This window comes from Myxocyprinus asiaticus, chromosome 16, assembly GCF_019703515.2.
Source record: "Myxocyprinus asiaticus isolate MX2 ecotype Aquarium Trade chromosome 16, UBuf_Myxa_2, whole genome shotgun sequence".
NCBI classification, from domain to species: domain Eukaryota; kingdom Metazoa; phylum Chordata; class Actinopteri; order Cypriniformes; family Catostomidae; genus Myxocyprinus; species Myxocyprinus asiaticus.
In genome coordinates this window covers 27321607-27344708 of record NC_059359.1, presented here as the reverse complement: position 1 = coordinate 27344708, position 23102 = coordinate 27321607, and the positions used below count along the sequence as shown (strand labels likewise).

At 36.9% G+C, this 23102-nt stretch overlaps 2 protein-coding genes across 3 annotated transcripts in view; one reads left to right on the top strand and one right to left on the bottom strand.

Annotated features, from left to right (window-relative positions):
- Positions 1-64: 64 nt before the first annotated feature.
- LOC127453849 (uncharacterized) lies at positions 65-13848 on the top strand. Its single transcript, XM_051720584.1, has 7 exons — positions 65-184; positions 334-654; positions 761-1069; positions 1509-1586; positions 6262-6347; positions 8867-8923; positions 9165-13848. Exons 1-7 carry the CDS (start codon positions 124-126, stop codon positions 9273-9275), a joined length of 1023 nt encoding a protein of 340 aa, XP_051576544.1. The 5' UTR covers positions 65-123; the 3' UTR covers positions 9276-13848.
- Positions 13568-23102, bottom strand: part of LOC127453834 (epithelial discoidin domain-containing receptor 1-like) — a 61290-nt gene continuing 51755 nt past the window's right edge. For both annotated transcript variants that reach the window (XM_051720547.1, XM_051720548.1), the window contains 6 exons: positions 22661-22956; positions 22390-22517; positions 19389-19586; positions 19040-19304; positions 16871-17020; positions 13568-16797 (listed from right to left, as the gene is read on the bottom strand). In XM_051720547.1, the coding sequence (XP_051576507.1) occupies positions 16657-16797; positions 16871-17020; positions 19040-19304; positions 19389-19586; positions 22390-22517; positions 22661-22956 (1178 nt within the window). In that variant the 3' untranslated portion in view covers positions 13568-16656. The remainder of the gene's footprint in view (positions 16798-16870; positions 17021-19039; positions 19305-19388; positions 19587-22389; positions 22518-22660; positions 22957-23102) is intronic.

Sequence of the window (23102 nt, the reverse complement as noted above, 5' to 3'; positions counted from 1 at the left end):
CTGCATCTCTTCTGCAACACTGTTGGTCAGTTCAGAGGAAGTCAACAACAACAGGAAGGGCTGATGATGTTGAAATGAAACGATGTAAGTATATATGAAGAGAAAGACTGACAGAGACAGAAAATGGCTGATAAATGTGATAAATGTCTGCTGGGACTGATAATTCTCTGCCCACTTCTTACAGGTAAAATAATCTGTATTTGCTTTAAAAAGCGTTTGTACATGAGATAATGTGAATATGCATTGTCAAACATCTTTTAATGGTATTAGTATGGCAGAAAATCTGGCAAATTTTTTAAAAACAGTAATAGTACCAGCTCAACTGTGTGACAGGTATCAATGGAGTGGAAGAGACTCGTGTGTTCTGCAGTTTTGGTGAAGATGTCATTCTGCCCTGTAATAATGCTCTTTCTGACTGCAACTCAACTACATGGAACTATAGTAGAAATAGAAATTCAGCTGCAGTTGAACTGTTTGCTGGAGGGATGAAGAAGTATGACATAGAGAGACATGAGAGACTGAGTCTGGGGTCTAACTGCTCTCTGAACATCGATAAAGCAACAGAAGAAGATCATGGTCATTACACCTGTCTGCAGTATGTGAATAAACAAAAACACGGAAATGATGCCAGTGTTTTACTGCATGTCCTACATAGTCAGTGTTTCTGTTAATTTGATTAAAAATAACACTATTCTCTACTTTAATTCACTGAAATGAGAGAGGTCTGTTAATGTCTTTTCTGTTTTAATTTCTGTTTCAGTCTTTCCATCATCCACACAGAATGAGATCAGACCAGGCAACTCTGTGACTCTCTCCTGTCAGTTGTATTCACATGATGGAGTCTCTTGTGATATTTTGGACCATACTGAAGGAATCCAGCTGTTCTGGGTGAATCAGGCTGGTGTTAATCTGCAGACAGACTCCAGATATCTGATATCATCATCAGGACACTGTAACATCACTCTGACTACAACACTCCTGAATGAAGACAACAACATAGAGTGGAGATGTCAGGTTAATGAGAGAAATGAAGTTAAGACCTCAGCCAGCTACACTGTCAAGTATTTGGGTAAGAAAACAATCTTGTTCACCAGCTTTAGAAGTCTCTGTAACATATGCATAACAATAAACTAAGGGCACATAGCCTAAACACTCTAAACACAAACAAGTTACTAGTTAAAAGCAAATATTGATATATTTATATAGAAAACATGATGCTTTCAAGTTCATCAGTGCAGTGCTAATGAAAGAGTTCTAGGTTCCAGCTGATGGTTACACTGCTATGAAGCAGTTACACTATATTTGCACTGATACATTATTTCAACAAAAGCTGGTTAATACAATAAGACAATAATATGAAAAGGTATTGCAGATAAATGTGTATTCCTTGATGTTGTGTTCATGTTTTAAATGTTTTATTTATTTTTTATTCGGTTTGTAATTGTATATACACAATATGGTACATGTAAATATATGCTGTATGTATATGTATGTATGACTTATTTCAGTTATTGGAGTGGCTCTCTGTGAAAAGGTTCATTGGGTGGGAAAGGAGGAAAGGGGAAACTTGGGATTTCAACTCAAAGGTAGGACTTTAATTAAACAAACTCAAAAATGGCTTTTCAGCACAATATTCAAATGATCACGCAACAGGCTTGCTTTTCAGCAGTCACAGCTCAACACAGTCTTTGTTTATGTATGGTAGCTCTCTCTCTCTCTCTCTCTCTCTCTCTCTCTCTCTCTCTCTCTCTCTCTCTCTCTCTCTCTCTGGCGTGGTTCCTCATATCGCTCTCCCCAGTGACTACTGCAATCAGAAACGGGTGTTAAACATTATAGCGCATTATAGGGGTATTCCAGAAAGCAGGTTAAGTGACTTACCCGGGGTAAATTTACTCAGAATAAGCGGATAACCTCAGCTATCTGTTCCAAAAACTGAGGGAACTTCAGGGTATGTTAGCAGCCATAGCAGCTTACTCTCTGAACATAACCTGCTCCGGAGTAGGTTATGTTCCAGAGTTAGTTTATTTCAGGTAGATGTTAGTACGTTTCAGAGGCTGGCAGCGCGTGCGTGCCCTTTTAATAGCTGCACAGTGGGCGAGAAAGTTCAGATTACGCGCAATACTTTAAAAGCAATATTACGGTAAACTGCAATCTTTACCTCACAAATCTTCTTTACTCCGGCATTTCCAGTCTCACACCGCAGATTTAAATTCAAAAGTGAACAAACTGTGTACATTGTGCTTTAACTTTTAATGGGAAGGTTTTAATACTGTAATATTTTTTTAACGCAGAACACATTGGAAGACAGGATTTAATGTATTTATATTTTACGGAAGCCCTGAACCGTTTGCAAAGGGTTTGCAAACCTTAATCAAGACAAAATCAGGTTACATATGTTTGATATGGCATTCGTTGTCGTGTAACAACTGGAGTTATTTTTTTGTTTGAAATCGTTGGTCTTTCTAAACCATCTATGCCGTTTGCTCAGTGTTACAGGGTGGAAGTGAAGGAATGTACTGAGGAAAACGGGAAACATGGGGAAATTATTATTATGTCTGTCCTTTTGAAGTGTTAGGGGTACGTCTGGTAATGTTAAGGCCGCGGGTGTCGTGACCATTTATATGCCTATGGTCGTGACATCGTGTACAAAAACGAATGCCATATCAAACATATGTAACCTGATTTAGTCTTGATTAAGGTTTGCAAACCCTTAAATAAATAATAAATGTATTATTCATACTATATAGCAACATAGAAAGCATTAAAAGCATAATATTACATGTTTACTGATAGTGGCACCTGGTGGCCAATGTTGGTACCGCATGCATTTTTTTGAAGAGAGAAAAAAAACTTTTTTGAAGAGAGAAAAAAAATTAAGACTTAGGCTCAGGGATGAACTGAGACACTATTTTTATTTATTTATTTATTTTTACTGTTATTTTTTTTTTTTCACCTTGCGGTTCAGGGATTCCATAATATTTAGCACTTCTAATAAATAATTTTTATTCTATAAATTTCATAGAATAAAATTATTATAGCACCAACATTCTATTTACAGTTCCTTCAGTCAATGAATTTTAATGTTGTTTATAAAATAGCATTCCATAGTATCAATATGTAGGTAATGTCTGCCAATTAAAAGCTTAAGCAATTAATCACCCGTTATTCTTCTTCACTAACTAGATAATATGTGATAATTTCACAGACCACAAATTAGAGATTTTATTTCTTATCACTCTAATTCATGTAGGCTACAGTACATATAAATGCACATATTTTCAAACTTGTACATTATTATCTGAAAATATAAATGAGACATGCTGTCATTTAGAGTCACCCACAGTGCCCTCATTTAGCTGGTGGTCAGGTGATTCAATGAAAGGTGTATCTTTTCTGATGCTCAGCCTCCTCTACTCCATCAGAAGCTGTACATGGTCCATCTCTAAATTACATTTTTGTTCTGCATTTCAATAGGGACCGTTTACAGCTTCCTATTAACAAGGAAGAGATGAGTTACTTTTCCCTAATGCTGAGATCATGAACATCTATAATGTATAGTCAGACACATGATCTTCAATTAAAACAACATAATTTTACTCCGCACCAAGTTGGTGGAGGCAGATGGACCCTACTGTACATGACAACACAACATGACAAGTTTTAATGCCACATCAGATGAGAAAAGAACACAATGGACATGTAACTCCTATCACTGTCCACCTCTGTTACAGCAGAGATTCATCTTATAATGCACATGAATAATCATGTGTGGCCTACTAAAAAAAAAAAAAACATTACATTAAATCGATGGAAAATGATGACAACTGTGGGAGATCCTACAGTTGAAAGAGGGTCAATTAATACAATGAGACCATCAGCAACTGTGGGAAATTAAAGGTGATATGATTCTAAGTTTTTAGAAACCCCAACTGGGTACATCAAATGGTATTAAAAATAAGGGAAATACATTCAGTTCACATGACAGTAAAATAAAATCAGCATGCACAGATCATGGTAAATACCATTAAAATTAATCTTAAAATAAAATATATATAAAACCTATAGACTATTATCATAATATTAATAGAATATTTATACTTATAATGAAGTTCAGTGCAAACAAATAACGTAAAGGTCGACCTATTAAACATTAATGTGTTGAGAGAGGTCTAATATTAATGTTGAATTAAGCGTTTATATGTACGGTAGAACTTTATAGTTTTATTAATTTTAAAATTCACGCAATGATTCAGTATAATTTCTGTCAAGCAAACTCTCAGTCCTAAACCAATGTAGCTCCTATCGCTATTACGAGTGAAGATGAAGTAATGCTCGTTTGCAGTCATTAAAACTTCATGTTCCGCTTCATTGAAATATGGCGCGACTTTCTTCTTAGCGTCTGTTTCCATGGTGACTCATGGATTCGGCGATCTGCTGAGAATGCCTTTCTGAGTTCACCGAGAACGCGCACAAACTCTGAGTTTCAAACTCATGGTTGAGTGAACTAACCCCGCGCAGGTGTTCTGGAACCAACATACCCAGAGTAAGCAAGATTTGGGTTAATCAACGGAACGTTCAGGGTTTATGTCACTGTAAGTTAACCTTGCTTTCTGGAATACCCCTCAGGTGTATGCAGGGGCGTGTTTACAATTTCTGAGACCCCAAGCAACCGACCAGCCCGGAGCTCCAATTTCGAAGTGTTTTGCTTAAAAAAATGACATAAAATTGATTTTAAATTATAATTTTAAATTAATCCTATCAGCCATTGTAGCCAAGTACTTTCAAAATGTTTAATTAAATAAAAATCTAAAGATAATTAATACATGTTTTCCCGTTTTTCCACAATACAGCGATAAAAAAGTAATAGCCTACATACAGTATATTTTTACAAATTTTTTATTTTTATTTTTATTTTTATTTTTTTTTATGAACAGGGTGTGCAAAACGTACTACTTCACTCACTAACATTTTGGAATTCAGTTGTTATTTTATTATTATAACCCAACAATTATTTATTGTTGTCTAGTTTATCAGTATAATATGATACATTATTATTTTTATAACTTTGAGGATTTGTTGTATACAATAGTAATATATGTCTGTCTTATTTACTTTTTCACCTGGAGGCTGCAATGTATTGTTCAATATGTTGCAAAAGGCAGTATTTTATTTAAGCATTGTAGGCAACATTCGTAACAGTATTGTAACAGTACACATACAAGGGCAGCCCATCAGCACACTAGAGCAGAAGATAAAAAAACATTGCCGTTTATCAAGCGCTGAAATTTGCTTGGTGCACAACAATCTGGAATCATGTTAAACATTGTAACAGTCACCACTTTGCAACCTGAACTTGTTCAGAACGTTACATCTTTATGACACCTGTGCTAAGATGCAGTGCAATGAATGAAACAGAACGCATGTGTCTCAACATGTGTTTTTGAGACCTGGTGTTCGTTTTAACTTGACACAGTGTCTAAAAATGTGCCGTTCCTGCATGAGATACTGAAGAAATAGCGAGACGTGGTGCAGCAGGTAAGGACGTTCGTTCAGTGAATGTCTACAAAGGAAAACAATAGAAAAACAGAGCAGACGGACCCAAAAATACGTTCGGTGTGAACGGCCCCTAACACATCCGTTCGCGCGTATGTGAGCGAGAGCACGTATTCGAAACAAGTTCGGAAGGACTGTATATTTTTTAATAAATTACAACCCGAACACAAAATCCTACTTGAAAACTGACTTAAAAACCCGGCAGTCCTCTAACATGATCAGAGCGCTGACAACAGCGTATTCGTGCCGCACGTGTACCCAAAACAACATGTAAACCCCCAAGCGGTTTTTGCTGAGCTTTCCTAACGGGGCGAGGGTCCCGATGTCCGGGGCCCGACACAATTGCGTGGTCTGCATGGTGGTTAAAACCGCTATTGGGTGTATGCACCCCCACCGCCACACTCTCACATACTGGAATTCTCTAGAACACAACATTCAAAACAGATGGTTTATATACAACAACAAAAAGGGGCAATAGTTGCTTAGATTACTTTTACACTTGTGGTCTCTGATCTCTGATCTTTTGGTAAACGAATCATCATCGTAGGCTGATTGAAACTGATGCCTTTAAATGTGCTATTATTTGTCAGTCAATAGTTGTAATATTTCATATCTTTGATAAAACAAAATCAACTACCACAACATACATGCTCGTCTGCAGTATATGCTTGTATCTGAATGTTTCTCTCTTTGTCTTCTCTCCCTCAGTGATTGTGATTGTTGTTGTGATTGCTGCATTAGCTGTTCTCCTTTCTGCTCTTCTTTGGGTGATTTGTAAAAAAAAAAAAGAGCAGGTAAGTTTTCATTAAAAGTTGTCTGGCATTTCTCTTTTTCACATTGTTTTCACATATCATTTTTTACATTTTAAATCAGGCTGTATCATGGAAACAGTAAATCATGAAGATTTTTTTTCAAGAAAAAAATAATGAAAAGTACTATAAAATTAGTCCATACAGTTTGCCTTCTGTCCATTCATGATACAAGCAAGAATGTCTGTATTTGCATACAGTTGGAATTAGAAATTTGTATCATAAATATTACAAGAGGCACATTCACAACTATGTTTCAGGTGATAGAAGAGAGATTCACTGCTCTGTGATAACAAGTGCAGTAATGCCATTGATATACCCTCTATAAAGTTAAATATAGAATAATTTAAGCAATTATATTGCTGTTTGGGAGGGGGATTGAGAGGTTGTAGGTTTAAATGCCACAAAAGTTTATCCATGAACCATCACCACTGTGCTGTTGAGTAGAACACTTAATCCCCATTTGCTTCAGAGCAACTGTTCCTGCTACTGTAATTCGGGTACAAAAGTCAACAAATTTAGAATAAATTGGTAGACTTTTTGTGTTAAAATCAGAGATAAGAATGAATATAATGCGACCAACAATATATTGAACATTTCCAGTTCAATAGAGCGGGTAGAGCGGAACGTTTTCTACTCGATGATCATGCGCTACACGGACGGGTTTAGTCGTTGCGCACCCTCTCTATGTTGTTTACGTCAGCGGCTGTGTCTCGTTTGGAAGGATGCGTCCTCCGGAGGTCGCATTTGTCGGCCATATACATCATCGAGGCGGTGTCGTTTCATAAAAGCGAGTAGGACACTTCAAATGCGACCTTCTTTCGTGGGAATTCGGAGGATGCATGAGGTGTATCCTTCATGGGCACTCACAACCCACAATTCTTTGCTTCAACGGAAATGTCAAAAAATTAAAAATGTTGATGTTCAATATCAAAATATGATGTTCAAACGCAAGGAATGTTAATTCCCAAGTTGAAGTACCTCAGTAGATGGGTGCAGAGTATATAATATGTATAATTATATTAATAAATCATTAAAATAAAGTATTAGACTAAAAGTACACCTGTAAAATCTATTTTCTTTTCTCTTTACATCATTATAACTCTCCTAAAATGTACCTCATACATTCCCTTCTAAAGGAACTTTGTTCCCTTCTCACTCAAAGCGCTCGTGCTTGTTAAAGAGTGGTGTGCTGTCATAGCAACCATGTTATGTTCCGTTTCCGTTTAAACGAGACTTGTTTAAAGGAGGATACTCGGTATACTGCAGCCTTCAAAGGATGCGTCCTACCTAGCACGCTGCCTTCTAAACGAGACACAGCCAGCCTCTTCCGCAGAACGTGTTTACATGCAGCTGGTGTGGGTAGGGCTGTTCAATTCCAGAAATTTGGGAATCGACTCCGATTCCTGGTTTTGGAATCGATTCCATGAGTCGATTCCAGACTCCAGAAAAAACAAACGAAAAACGGGAGGTAAAGTTAAATCTCATAATAAACAGCTCACTACAACGTGTTCTTTGCACTATTTATAATAGCATAAACAACATTTACTATTAATAGGTCCATTCTAAAATTAAGTCAGGGCCTACATACCAAAGCGCGATGCTTCAATCCCATGAGATAAATTTGAGGGAAGTTTGAGTAGATGCGGCTGTATTTTGAAGAACTACCGCAAATCATCTTGCTAAAAGCACCGTTTTACCTACACTGAAATTGTCTGTTACCAGGGCCGTTGCAAGTAATTCTGGGGCCCCTGACTATATATTGCTCTGGGCCCCTTACCTATTAAAGTAATACAATTTTGAATTTGTCGTGGGCCCCCCTGGAACTTTGTGCCTCTAGAATCGTTACCACCTTCCACCCCACTAGCTACGGCCCTGTCTGTTACCACTCATGAGTTCTTGTTTAGAAAGAGGTTTTTATTATAATGTACAGTAATTGTCCCCTACCTTTTGTACACTAAATAAAATGTCCAAACAATACACCTAATTTTTATTTAACAATCCAGGTTGTTGTGGTTTATTTCATACAATATATATACAGTATATATATATATATATATATATTATAATGTGTATTTAAAATTTTTGTCTTTGAATTTAATTTCATAAAATTATTTTAATGTAAAATGGAGTAAAATGTAGGCTAGTAAAAAAAAAGCTCAAGATTCTCGTTTTTATAAGTGCAGCACATTGATCATTTAAACTTTAACCGATTTATTGATGTGAACTGGGATGCTATTGAACTCTGCCATCTCCTTGTTGCAGACTTGTGTTGTAACATCGGGGGAGTTGTTATTGTATGCCAATTTACTGTTACAAATTTGGCATGTTAACTGAGCAACACGTTCTCACTCCCAAGGCATCAAAAACTGACGCTTAGGGAATGAGAACGGGTTGTAAATTACAACTTGTAATTGGCTATAAATTTAATCCAAAGTAAAATACCGGCAGACTATACTGGAAAGCAGAAGTTTTTGAAGGTCTTGTGTGATTGCTTCATACAGATGAACAAACAGAGCAGATATACAGATGCTGACGGACTACAAATGACTCAAGATGCAGTAAGACTTTTGTAAATTGTTTTAGTGCTGTTAATACCAACCTGTTTCCCTGAAAGGAATCAACTCCAGCTTTTTTTTATTTATTTATTTATATATATATATAGAGTAAATTAGACTTGTACTGCACATTTCCCCTGAGTAGAGTTATAACTTATCTCTACAGAAGTTTTACACTGAAATGCTCAAAAGAATTAAGCACCAACAACATGAAGTAATAATATCAATGATTTGATTTTTTCAGGTTCTTTCTGATGATAAAGTAACTAATGCTTCCATCAGAGGAGCAAAAGCTGGACCCCAGGAGGACTGCAGTGAACTTTATGCCTCGGTGAACAAGACTACTCGCAAATAAATCAAACAAACAAACAGTCATTAATTACACAAAGCAACACTGAATGACCCTAAAATACCATGAGCAGAGGAATATGAACCCAGTAAAACCTATTCCAAACAGTTTAATTCAATTGCATATACTGTATTTCAAATGTTAATGTGAGATTTCGGTTGATGCCTGGGGAGTTTTGGTATGTTTTTTCAGGATGTTTATGTCTTTTCAATGATTATGTAATATTAGTGTCTTCATTATGAATACCAAATTAACCTATTTCCTTGTGTCTACAAAAATATTATGATTATTATAATGACTTACAGACATTTACAGGACATTTTTTGATTATCTAGCAACGTTTGATCTTGAATCTAATTATTGCTATCATTTAATATTTCTACTCGTATTAAATACAAATTCACTTTTCTAACTTCTGTCTGCTCTAATGAGAGGGCACTAGCTTGCCAATTTCACCTGACAGACTAATACAAAAGCAACCCCCTGCTTGTTTTATGTATCTACATGCACTTTAGCCCATGTAATGTAGAGCCCAATCTGTGAGTACTAACCACACCCCTGGAAGAGCACAGGAGCCTCTGGACTTCCATCATTGTTTCAGGATCACATACGAATCAAAAGCGTCCCCTCTTGCAAACCTAAACAAAATGGAGCAACCTGTTCTTTTGTCACTACCCTCAACAAAGTGTTATGGAGGGCCCATTCGTCCATCCTCCAGCCCAGGAGCCCATTAACATCCACTGTTTTTAACATCACCCTTGACAAAGATGTAAATCCTACAAAGGTCTGAGTCACTGCACAACAGTCACATGAAAGGTACATGTTTATAACAGAATCAAGATCATTTAATTGATAGAGTTTACTGATGGCAGAATGTTCTCCAGAATTTTAAAGGCAGAAGTCAGCAATTCAGCATAACAGGTTGCCAGTAAATTCAAGGATCTAACTAGTAGTGGCTCATGACCAAAGATATAGGTAGGGCAGATCTTGCTTTTTTTTTTTTTTTTTTTTACATTATTCAACTTATTTAACCACAAACGCGCTGACACAATATGAGGTGTCCTTGCATTATTCCACCACAAGGAGGCTCCCTTAGAACATAATATTGATTCTAATATTCTAAATAAGAATGCTTTATCTTAAAATGTTGACTTGTAGATCAAAATCTAAATCAAATGTTATTTTATTTTATAATGTTAAGTGTTGTTGAAAAACCCCAGGGAGGAGAGAGAGAAACAGAAATATCTACATGCCATTTACACATTTCCACACTACTAAAAAACGAAATGCTTTATAATTATAACTTTTTAAATCACAGTAAAAAAAAAAAAAACTGATTGATTGTCAGAACAAAGTTGTTTGATGGCCAGTTTGAAGGGACTGAAGAGAAAGGAAACACTATTGTTGTGTTAAATAAACTATCGTTTATCGATAGTGCTCGCCATGTTCAAAATATGTCACACTGCTGGCGCGCACTAATACTAAAGTAACCTTTGCTTTGGCACTACGTTTATGGGCAGATTAATTTCTGCACCAATGGGTTTCAAAAATGGGTCTCGTTGCATTACCATATTTGACCACATATTTCCATTGGAAAAACTGAGGGGCGCTGTGGAGTTCAGTAGGGCAGCAGACTCTCTGCCCACATACTTGTATTTCTATATCAAACACTGTGTAACGGAGCTTTCAGCTACTTTACGACTTAAAAATATGGTAAAAGCTTATACTTGGCCTGCTTTTAAATACACATGTCAGCATTTTGAACACATTTACGTGCACACAAATTACATTATTTACAGTTTATAGTATGGATCTATGTTTTTAAGTTGATGAAGTTGATTTTAGTCTGCTCATACAGATGAGCCGCAGCTGGATCTAACACCTTTTTATTTTATTGTGTACTTTATTTAATTCTCTTATCTAATTCTTACTGTATGCACTTACGGTATATGCATGTGTGTGTATCTCGTGGTTTCTAAATGTTGAGTTGTGTATGGATGCACGTGAAATGATGAACTTCAGATTAACAAAACTGATTGTTTGAATGTTAATGCAAATAAGCACCTGGTTTGAACTTTATTTGAAAAGGTTATTTTATTAAGACATCTATAAAAATAGACAACAGGCAATGACAATGACTAAAACAGGCAGAGTCTAAAACATAGACGGACAGACCCGATTAATAACAGATACCAAATATTAATGAAGAAAATTATGTTCCATGAATTATTTACATTTTTAATGAAACATGAATAGATGAAATAGCTGAGGATAGAAGATGCCCAAAACTATATTTATAAAAATACAATAAAAGTTTAGTTCAGTGTACCAAAAAATGTTAAAGCTCATTCAATAAGCATAGTCAGCACAGCAACATTACCATTTATGACTTATATTCTTGTGTATATTACAGTATAGGGCTACTTATGTGGCTTTGTTACTTTCCACCCCTACATACATATCAAGGATGAATCTTTATCCAAACACCAGTTTTAAAGGTACAGTCTGCAGCTTCTGAAACAGCACCATGGAGACTTCAAGAGTTATCTTAACTTTATGGCAAAAAAATAAAAATAACTTTGCGTTTAAAAGTGCATGTACAACATTTACACAGAGGCAACATACATCCTCATTACCTTGTAGCTCCTAAAGGTGGCTGTTGTACCACCAACAATCGTCCAGTTGCAGCAATTACATACAGTAACAGTCATCACTTTCTCTGCAAGTCCCCCATGTGTTTACATAGTTAATGTGATTACTTTTATAAAATTACTTTTCTAACTTTCTTAATGAAAGTGGTCAAGAAACAAGTTTTTTTTTTTTTTATGTCTTAAGTCTATCAACTTATTGAGGAATAAAGGGTTAATGAGAGTCACTGACAGATTCAAAAGTGCTGCTACTGTAAAACAGCTGCTGGATTTGTTTTTGGTACTGCAGTTGAACTTTCAATTACTCTTTGTAAACACAGAAAATTATTCATAACATTTCTGTCACTCTTACTGATATAAATGTATATCCTTTCTGTACTGTTGCCTTTCTGATCGTTTTGCTCTTTGTCCATACTTTCCAGGCACTGTTGTTATAATTCTGTCAAGTCCAGACACATCAAGTCCTTTCAAATAGCACATTAGGAGTATACTACAATACAGTCCATCTATGTACAAAACTAATTTATTATGATTTCCAAAAGTCCAGTTGAACCCAGAACATACTGCTACCACAAGTTCTGATCAGGAAGTTCTGCTTCGTTCAAGTCATTTCACATAATGCCAGGCCAATTACAAAACTTTCTGCAGAATAACTACACAATAAATCACATTTACAGTAAATGAAAGGAGGAGTGACAGAGATAATTTGTGTGATGTCGGACAGGGATAAAGCCACAAATGTAAATCCTACATCACATTATCGCACAGAAGTATAGTACTTTGTCAAATCTGACAACATACACTTGAAGCCCTTTTCTGTTTTATCATGATCTTCACAGAAAAGTTCATCCACACTTCAGATGGGTCTTCAGAAGGTACACTGCCTTCAATTTCTCAGATTGGCTGCATTAACTGAATGGGCTCTATTTTCATGACCACACAAGGCGCAGCGCAATGCTCAATGAACTTGCGCAACGCCGTATCTGATTTTCGTGAGAGCGCTAATCCCAATTTTTGTGCCAGCGCAAGTGGGTGTTGGTGGGAGTGTTTGCGCTGTCTGTGGGTTTATGCCCACAAACTGTGGGAGTATTGTATGCTGATGAAGTGGTACAAAGCACAATTTGCTATTTACCTGAGAAATAGGTCATTGCATTAAGACGTTTCAAAAGCACGTCTCAGACGTATAACTCAGTTCCTGCATTTGCAGTTTGGAGATTCCACCAGCAGGTGGTAATAATAATGTCCAAACTCTGAAAATATAGTGGAATATCAAATTATGTCCCTTATAATCAGTTGTAGCCATTTTATGAAACAAAAAGTTAAGAGATTTGTTAAATGTTCTATAGTTCATGGTTTATTTTTCAATTATTATTCTTATTTTGTTTTAATTTAAAATTGTATTTATGATCTAATCTGTATTGGTATTTTTCACCATAGAGTGATTTTTAGAGGCCGGTGGAAGTTGGGGAGGGTAAATGTTTGGATTTTACAGCAGGTGGTTAAACATTTTTTTGACCACTTCATGGTTTTAATTATATTTTCATTAAGTTTTAAACGTAATTTGAATTTAGAAATATTATAAGTTTTTCGTGTTTCAATAAATGAATAGAATTTCTAAAGCAAAATCGACAGGTAGAAGTGAAGTGCGTGCCAAAAAAAAAAAAAAAAAAAAAAAAAAAACTCAATCCACAATCTAATCTAAGCTGATACAATCAGTTAATACTACCCATGATTTGTGTGTCAGTTGATCAATTTGATTAATAACACTAACATTTTCTATAATTTAATGGAGCCAACATTCAAGTCCTGACGAAACAGCATGTCACTGTCATAGAAGACTTACATTCAACAAGGATGCAGTTAAATGCACAAAAGAATGCAAGTCCATATTTCTATTCTTCTAATTCACTGCATACAGCCCATTTACACTACCAACTTCTTATGAATGTGCAGTCTTTGTTTATATCGCTGGTGTTTGACAGGGAATGGATTACAGTATATATTGTAATAGGATGCAGATGGTGCCAGAGAAGAACCTCTGAATTAAATTGCACTTGACCCAGCCCATTTGCACTTTGTTCGTGCAATTTCGCTAAACCCACTTGTGCCTAGACTTAGCGCATGATTGCACCAAAATACCAAAACTTAATGGCCGTGCCCAATGACTTTGCGTGTATGACTTATCGCATAGTGCTGCACTTAGCGTTCTTAAAATAGGGCTCAGTGTGACAGAATGCTTATCATGCCTCTACAACATTGAGCCAAAACACTGATAACTACCATGAATTAGCTTATTTAAAAATTCAGATGCGTTTACATGAGATTCAAAATAATGGGATAATTTGTTGCTTTTGACATCAAAATGAAAACAAGCATGTGCACAGAACTTGTGCACACTGGATAAGCGGGTAAGAATGCCGGGAAAGGTGATTACTTGCAGATGGATATTATACATAATTACACATATATTTTTGTCTATTTTTCCAGACATTCTTTTCAAATGTATACAAGTGTTGTGCGCATGTCTTTTTATGTTTTAATGTCAAAAGCAGAGAATAATCAGATGATTTCAAATATCACGTAAACGTGTTATTCTTGCACTGTCAGATTTTTGAATAAGCAGATTTTGCGTAGTTATCAGCATATTGGTGTGCAGGTATACGCACTCATTCAGTTCTAACCAGAAAAGTTAACAGCGACAACCAATTTGTCAACACTGAACGCATAGCATGTTATGTGTGTAACTGTGATGTGAAAATCACAGTAGAGTGGGATTTTGGACCAATGAGGTTTCACAGTGAGCGGGGCAGCTCAGCACAGCATCGCAGAAATGTCCTGTCACTCATCTTGTTGCATCACGGCTGGTTAGGACATGATTCAAAATAACAATTTTAGATTACTTATTGAGATGAAATAAATTCCCCCACAATGTGAATGTTTAATGATCTGTATGATCTTAATTATTAATTTCCTAGTTTGCAGTTTGCAATTTACCCTCCACCACAGTAAAAGACATGTAAAACTGGCTGATACACCCTCAAAATTCTCTAAATGACCATAAATGCTAGCAGAGTTAGACTGAATTTACTGCTAAACTAATTTTAAATGTTATTCTCTACAATTATTTATTATACAAGTAGAAAAAAAGCATAACTGCTGTATTTTTTATATAGTATGTTTAAATATGCATAATCAATAATTTGTCCAATGCTGCCCACAAAAAACTATGACTAAAGAGTTTTTAGAGCTGTCTATTTTGGTGCTGCCTGTCATCTAGCTACAAAACCCTCCACCAGTTACTATGATTATGTTTCGAAATCTATTCAGTGTTCAGGGAATGAAGAGACAGCTTTGTTAGCTGTAGGTTCAGGGTTTAAGGATATAGGTTAGATGACCAGGATATAAAGTTCAGCTGCAAAGCAACATTTTATCCCAAAATCTCATATTTTTCCTTTTAGCCCATTGTCAGTAATTAGTCAACTTAACTGGACCTCACAGAGCAAACTAGACTTGGATTTCATAGTTGGAAACATTTACAGAAAGGGTTCATTTTTCATTTTCCTTCACTGTTTAAAGATATAGTTTACCCAGAAATGTAAAAAAAAATTATTTTCATTACTCAACCTCATGTCGTTCCAAACCTGTATGCTGTTTTTTTCTTTTTTTCTTTCATGAAACACAAAAGAATTTCATACTGGTCTTTTATGTAACCAGATCATTAAAATGGTGATTTGAACACAAGAACCTAATTAGTTTAATTTGTGAATGGAGCATTCTTTCGAGTTGGTTCTTTTCAATGCACCAATTTACAAACTGGACAGAACGATTCATTTACGAATTGGACTGATCCATTTTTTTTTTAGTTCTGGAGAAGTGTCATTGAATAACGAATTTCAATATGTTCTTCAACAAAAGTTATCGTATGGCTTCAGATGACTTGGAATATATTACAAAAGTTGTATGTACTAATTTTATGTTTTGTTTTTTATTTTTTTAATTTTTTTTTTGGTGTTTTCTTGTCATTTTAGAGCTTTGTTGTTGTATGGAAAACACCTGCATTAAGATTTTTCAAAATATAGGTATGGGTTTGGAACAACATGAGGGTGAGTAAATACTGATAGAATTTTCATTTAGGGTGAACTATCCCTTTAAAGACAGTATGAGGCTGAGAAAAGTCCAAGTAATGTTTAGGGAAGGAGAGAGTAACCTGGCCATGTCCTTAGTGCATTCTGTGAGATTTGAGTTCTAATAAACCAAATACTGTGAAATGTGATGTGATGAGCATTAACAGGGGAACAGCAAGCTTAAAAACTCATTGTGGAGGGGGCCTGGGTAGCTCAGTGGTAAAAGACACTGGCTACCACGCCTGGAGTTCACTAGTTCACTAGTTCGAATCCCAGGGCGTGCTGAGTGAATCCAGCCAGGAACAGAGCTTTTGGGCATTCCAAATTGGGTGAAAAAAAAAAAAAAAAACTCATTTTGGGACAAAATGTTGCTTATTGAGTTTAGGATAAGGGACGAGAAGCAGGTCATATAGGGGCACCGAACCTGCGGTGGGCCCTGACCCACCGATCATAAAATACACTAATTTACATAAGAGTGCTTAGCCATCGTGTCTGCTTAAAAACACACCACCAGTCTGTGGTCCACACGCTTTCTTACATCCCTTCTCTGTCTCCTGTTAAAACAGAAGAGCAGAATAAAAGAGCAGTCCTTTTCATCTTTTAGTCCCTCTCTCTCTAAACCATGTTCATGGCGTCTTCAGTGAGGAAGGAGTGAATGTACGCAAAGGAAGGCCGTAGTTTACAGTCTCTGTTCCAGCAGCTAAGCATCAGCTCGTACAAACCCTGTGGGCACACCACCGGGCGAGCCAGGTACACCTGATACAGAGAGAGAGAGAGTGAGACTCTGTCTATGTTGAGTGTTGATGTGTGTGTTTGGAAGCATTCATACCTGTCTGCCCTGGTCTCTGAAGAACTCCCCTGCGTTGTCAATGACCTGTTCATCGGTCATGTGACTGTACGGCTGCTCCTGACACACACTCAGCATCTCCCACAGCGTCACGCCAAATGCCCACACGTCACTTGCTGTAGTGAACTTCCCCTACACACACATAGAAAAATGACTGGCATGTACCATTATAACACCTACAGGTGCATCTCAATAAATTAGAATGTCGTGGAAAAGTTCATTTATTTCAGTAATTCAACTCAAATTGTGAAACTCATGTATTAAATAAATTCAGTGCACACAGACTGAAGTAGTTTAAGTCTTTGGTTCTTTTAATTGTGATGATTTTGGCTCACATTTAACAAAAACCCACCAATTCACTATCTCAAAAAATTTGAATACATCATAAGACCAATAAAAAAAACATATTTAGTGAATTGTTGGCCTTCTGGAAAGTATGTTCATTTACTGTATATGTACTCAATACTTGGTAGGGGCTCATTTTGCTTTAATTATTGCCTCAATTTGGCGTGGCATGGAGGTGATCAGTTTGTGGCACTGCTGAGGTGGTATGGAAGCCCAGGTTTCTTTGACAGTGGCCTTCAGCTCATCTGCATTTTTTGGTCTCTTGTTTCTCATTTTCCTCTTGACAATACCCCATAGATTCTCTATGGGGTTCAGGTCTGGTGAGTTTGCTGGCCAGTCAAGCACACCAACACCATGGTCATTTAACCAACTTTTGGTGCTTTTTGGCAGTGTGGGCAGGTGCCAAATCCTGCTGGAAAATGAAATCAGCATCTTTAAAAAGCTGGTCAGCAGAAGGAAGCATGAAGTGCTCCAAAATTTATTGGTAAACGGGTGCAGTGACTTTGGTTTTCAAAAAACACAATGGACCAACACCAGCAGATGACATTGCACCCCAAATCATCACAGACTGTGGAAACTTAACACTGGACTTCAAGCAACTTGGGCTATGAGCTTCTCCACCCTTCCTCCAGACTCTAGGACCTTGGTTTCCAAATGAAATACAAAACTTGCTCTCATCTGAAAAGAGGACTTTGGACCACTGGGCAACAGTCCAGTTCTTCTTCTCCTTAGCCCAGGAAAGATGCCTCTGACGTTGTCAGTGGTTCAGGAGTGGCTTAACAAGAGGAATACGACAACTGTAGCCAAATTCCTTGACACGTCTGTGTGTGGTGGCTCTTGATGCCTTGACCCCAGCCTCAGTCCATTCCTTGTGAAGTTCACCCAAATTCTTGAATCGATTTTGCTTGACAATCCTCATAAGGCTGCGGTTCTCTCGGTTGGTTGTGCATCTTTTTCTTCCACTCAACTTTCTGTTAACATGCTTGGATACAGCACTCTGTGAACAGCCAGCTTCTTTGGCAATGAATGTTTGTGGCTTACCCTCCTTGTGAAGGGTGTCAATGATTGTCTTCTGGACAACTGTCAGATCAGCAGTCTTCCCCATGTTTGTGTAGCCTAGTGAACCAAACTGAGAGACCATTTTGAAGGCTCAGGAAACCTTTGCAGGTGTTTTGAGTTGATTAGCTGATTGGCATGTCACCATATTCTAATTTTCTGAGATAGTGAATTGGTGGGTTTTTGTTAAATGTGAGCCAAAATCATCACAGTTAAAAGAACCAAAGACTTAAACTACTTCAGTCTGTGTGCATTGAATTTATTTAATACACGAGTTTCACAATTTGAGTTGAATTACTGAAATAAACGAACTTTTCCACGACATTCTAATTTATTGAGATGCACCTGTATATTTATATGAATGTAAAAGTGTGTATATTAGGTGCTGCGAATGGTCACCATTTAATTTCTTTTTCACCATTTTTAAGCACCTTTTTCCTTTCACTAGTTCATTTTAAATGGTCCTGCAGTGTGACAAATTTCTCAATAAATATGAGCTCATGAATAATAATAAAAATGTAAAAAAAAAAAAAATGGCAAAAAGCTGTCTACAATAGTTTTAAAGTATAACATGTCATACATGCCATGCATAACATAAAAAGTATTTTATGTGAATAGAAAATAAAGTTTCTAAAATCTAATAAAGTAATTAAATATACTGTATCTTCCGACATAAAGTACTTCTGCAATGTAAATGAGTCATACTAGATATAAAAAGTTCAATCACTAATTTTGAGTATGTTCTCTCACCATAAGTATGCATTCCCATGCCATCCAGCGAATAGGCAGCACAGCTCTGCCCTGGATCCTGTAGTAATCGCCAGCATAGAGGTTCCTGCTCATGCCAAAGTCAGCAATTTTGATCTGACGCTCTCCTCCACTGTCCTCTCCCTCTCCTCTCTCTCCACCCACCAGGCAGTTTCGTGTGGCCAGGTCTCGATGCACAAAGTTCAGAGATGACAAGAACTTCATACCTGATGCGATCTGACTCGCCATGGAGATCAACGCTGGGTAGCTTAGTCAGAAAGAGAGAGAGAATTAGCTTTTTTTGCATTTTGATAATTCTTCCTAACTATGACAAATGTGTGTGCGTGTGTACCTGATGGTTGGTGTATTATGTAGAGGTCCAGTCTTGTCCAGTAACACTCTCTGGGAGAGGTACTGATTGAGGTCTCCACTCTCCATGTACTCTGTGACCATACACAATGGATCACTGCTCACACACACACCCAGCAGACGGATGATGTTCGGATCCTTCAGGCGAGATAAGATCTTCACCTCCTTCAGAAAATCATTCCTGTTGAAAGATGAGTGGGAAAAGAATGAGGGGAAACAAGAAGAAAAGACAAAAAATTCTACAGTATGTGAAGATTAAAAACTTTATTAAAATTTACAAAGACACAAAATAGCTATCATTGTTTTACAGTTAAAGGTGTACTCAGTAAAATTTTAGCTGGCTCTTACTCGTCCCATTGGTCCCAGTAGCACTTGTGGTTTTGGACTCTACTAACCTCCATCGTCCTAGATACTGGGAGTTTGTTTATTAAACGTTGCTGCTTTACACTGAAGATGTTTGTTTATCTTCTGTTTTGTTACTCAAGTCTGTGTTTTTCTCTGTCTCATACTACACACAACCAATTATGGACATTCTTGGATTTAATCCAAATGAATTTCCGTGCGTTGTTGCACGCTGGACTGTGACCGGACAACTGAAACTCATTTGCGAGCTCTCTGCTGGCTCAACACTGCCCTGTGCTTGCGATTGGCGTTTGATATCTCGCTGTTTATCTGTGATCAGTGCCGTGAGAGATGCAGGACAAGGCGGTTTGTTTCATGACTCCCTCTTGTTTGGACAGTTTATATTTTCACTTGCTCTCATTATGTTTGAACTACCTGTTGAATCACAGTCATGCTGATACCATCAATCTGGACTATACTCTTGACTCTGGCTCCATTATTTTCTGTAGTAAGTACACTGCCTGTCCAAAAAAGAAAGTAGCAGTTTGGATTTAAATAAGCAGATACTTAAGAGCCTATGGTTGGATCATTATTGCAGTGATTAATATGTTTCAGCTGGCAACAATTCTTTTAACCCTAACTGATGCACTGTGTAGCTTCTCATTTCTTAAACAACCATGATGGAAGACGTATCCCATTGTCATGGAAAAGATATTACTGTGTTTCAGAAAGGGCAAAGTATTGGCCTGCATCAAGCAAAGATTGCTGAAATCACTGGAATTAGGTTAAGAACTGTCCATCGCATTATTAAAACCTTGAAGGATAGAGGTGAACTGTCAGATTCGCAGAAAAAATGTGGATAGAAAAAAATCTGGAATGATCGTGATCAGAGATCACTAAAACGCTTGGTGAATTCACATCATTAAAAATCGACAGTAGAACTCACGGCTATGTTTAATAGTTAAACAAAGAGCATTTCCACACGCACAATGCGACGAGAACCTACAGGATTGGGACTAAACAGCTGTGTGGCCACAAGAAAGCCACTTGTTAGTGAGGCTAAGCGGAAAAAACAACTAGGGAGCATAAAGATTGGACTGTGGAGCAATGGAAAAAGGTCATGTGGTCTGATGAGTCCAGATTTACCCTATTCCAAAGTGAAGGGTGCATCAGGGTAAGAAGGAAAAGCATGAAGTGATGCACCTGTCATGCATAGTGCCCACTGTACAAGCCTCTGGAGGCAGTGTTATGATCTGGGGTTGCTTCAGTTGATCAGGTCTAGACTCAGTAATGTTATGCGGCTATTGCTGGGTTTCCATCCAAAATGTTTGCCATTTTTTAAGCGCATTTCTAAAAATTCAACTTAAGATAATACAAATTGTTGCGCGTTTCCATCCACTACGTAATGCGCATTATCATGATGGAGCAGCTGAATGACCTCTCTCTGCTTTGGGGACAGTTTTTTTGCAAGATTGGAGCAAGTATCTCATTTTATTAAATGCATCCACGAGACACCGCAGAATAAGTGTAATATCTGATATAATGTGGGCTGAAACAGCTGTGATGCCCACACACCGCATCTCATGTGAGTGTACATTATTTTCAACATATTTCTAAAAAATGCTGTTCAGGTCTTTGTGTGTAAAACTTTTATAATAAGTAAAAACTTACTTAGTTCACCTATAAAGGCCCAATCACACCAAGTTTGAATATTTGGCATTACAAATATGAATGACAATATTTTACAACAAAACAGTGAACTCCTTCAGACTGAGTCTGAAATATTATTAAAATATCATATTGCAGTCATCTGTCTCTTTATTTATTTATTGCAGGCATCAATTTTTTAACTGTTCAGATGGCAAACAAGTAATTTATTTACCCAAACTATTTTCAGAGAAAAAACAAATTCAGCATGAATTTTTGAACACTATCTTACGAAACTTGTCAAGACAATGTCCTGATCATGTTCAACTCCAAATCAATAAAAAAAAAATGTAATTATATATAAAATATTTATTTTGTATACATTTAAGCTTTTTGGCATTGTGACATTATTTTCAGGACACTTGAGCTGTTTTACCCTCCAGTTCTCATTATTATAACATGACTGGACGTTTAACTTTTATTATTTCAATTGTTTTCACTGATGATTCTTATTACCGCAACACATTATTGTTTCGTTTTTTTGTACTAAAATCAGCAAAAATGAAAGGCAGTACCAAGGGAATACTATAATGATGTATAAAAACTTATACAATTTACACAATTTTAATAATACATAGTTCTTTTTCAAATTGCAGTTATGAGAATATCACAATGACCATCATTTTTCGTAATGAGAACGGGGGGAAATGTGTGTAATCGTCATGAAAATAATGTCAAAATATAAAAATCTGTTAATAGTCCTAAAAATAGACTTTCATTCTCAAAATGCAAAATATGATTTATTTGTTTCTTTTGATTCTGAAGTTTAGAAGGACCATGGTTTGTATTCACAAAACATCTTAAGGCTAAAAGTAGCTCCTAATGCAGAAATTTAGGAGCAGCTCATGTCACTCCTAATTTTAGGACTCGTAAAATGGTCTGGACAATCAGTATCTTTCCACTTTGAATTCAGTGGTGACTTCTAGTTCAGTTACCTGGCATTTTTAGACGCATCGGGCCGTAGAATCTTCACAGCTACCAGCAGAGGTCGTCCTTTCCTCACATTAAATGGGAACTCCAGGTTCGGAAGTTCCTGAGGGTTTTCAATCTCACACAAATGAACCTAAAACAAAATAAATAGTCAGGTATAAATGGAACAACATTTGTCTCAAGTTTTTCTTTAGGCAGCACAATATAATTTCCAACAGATGAATTTCATAAAGGTAAGGTGTGGAAAAATATATATGTTTGTATAAGCCACAGTACCTCTCCAAATTGGCCTTCTCCCAGCTTTTCTTTGAATATAAGTCGTTCCCGTGGCAACTCAGGCAGTGGTGGGCAGTCTGTGGGCGTGGCCGAGAGGGCGGGGACCGCATATGTATTGTTACCACTACAGCCTTGCAGACTAATGATGTCAGCTTCTGCATAATGAGGAACACTCCCCCCACCTCCTGATGCTTTCCCATAATGAACCCCTGATAGGCCAGGGGGCGTGGCTCCAGGGTAAGGAGGTGGTCCTTCCTGAATGGGCAGGCCTTTATCAACTATATCAATAGCACAAGCTGAGAGATAAAAAAAAAAAAAGTGACAGAGGAAAAAGTTATAATAGAGAGCCAACGACCCATGTTATAAATTAATGCGTGATTATGAACTCCAAACATGCACTTAAACACTAAAACATACACGTACATGCATACGGTGATATATA

Bases quoted from the DNA above. Each gene is read 5' to 3' on its own strand.
- LOC127453849 (XM_051720584.1), top strand. From the start codon at position 124: ATGGCTGATAAATGTGATAAATGTCTGCTGGGACTGATAATTCTCTGC. The intron at 1,070-1,508 runs GTAAGAAAACAA...GACTTATTTCAG, and splicing joins CTACACTGTCAAGTATTTGG to TTATTGGAGTGGCTCTCTGT. The intron at 6,348-8,866 runs GTAAGTTTTCAT...TGCTTCATACAG, and splicing joins GTAAAAAAAAAAAAGAGCAG to ATGAACAAACAGAGCAGATA.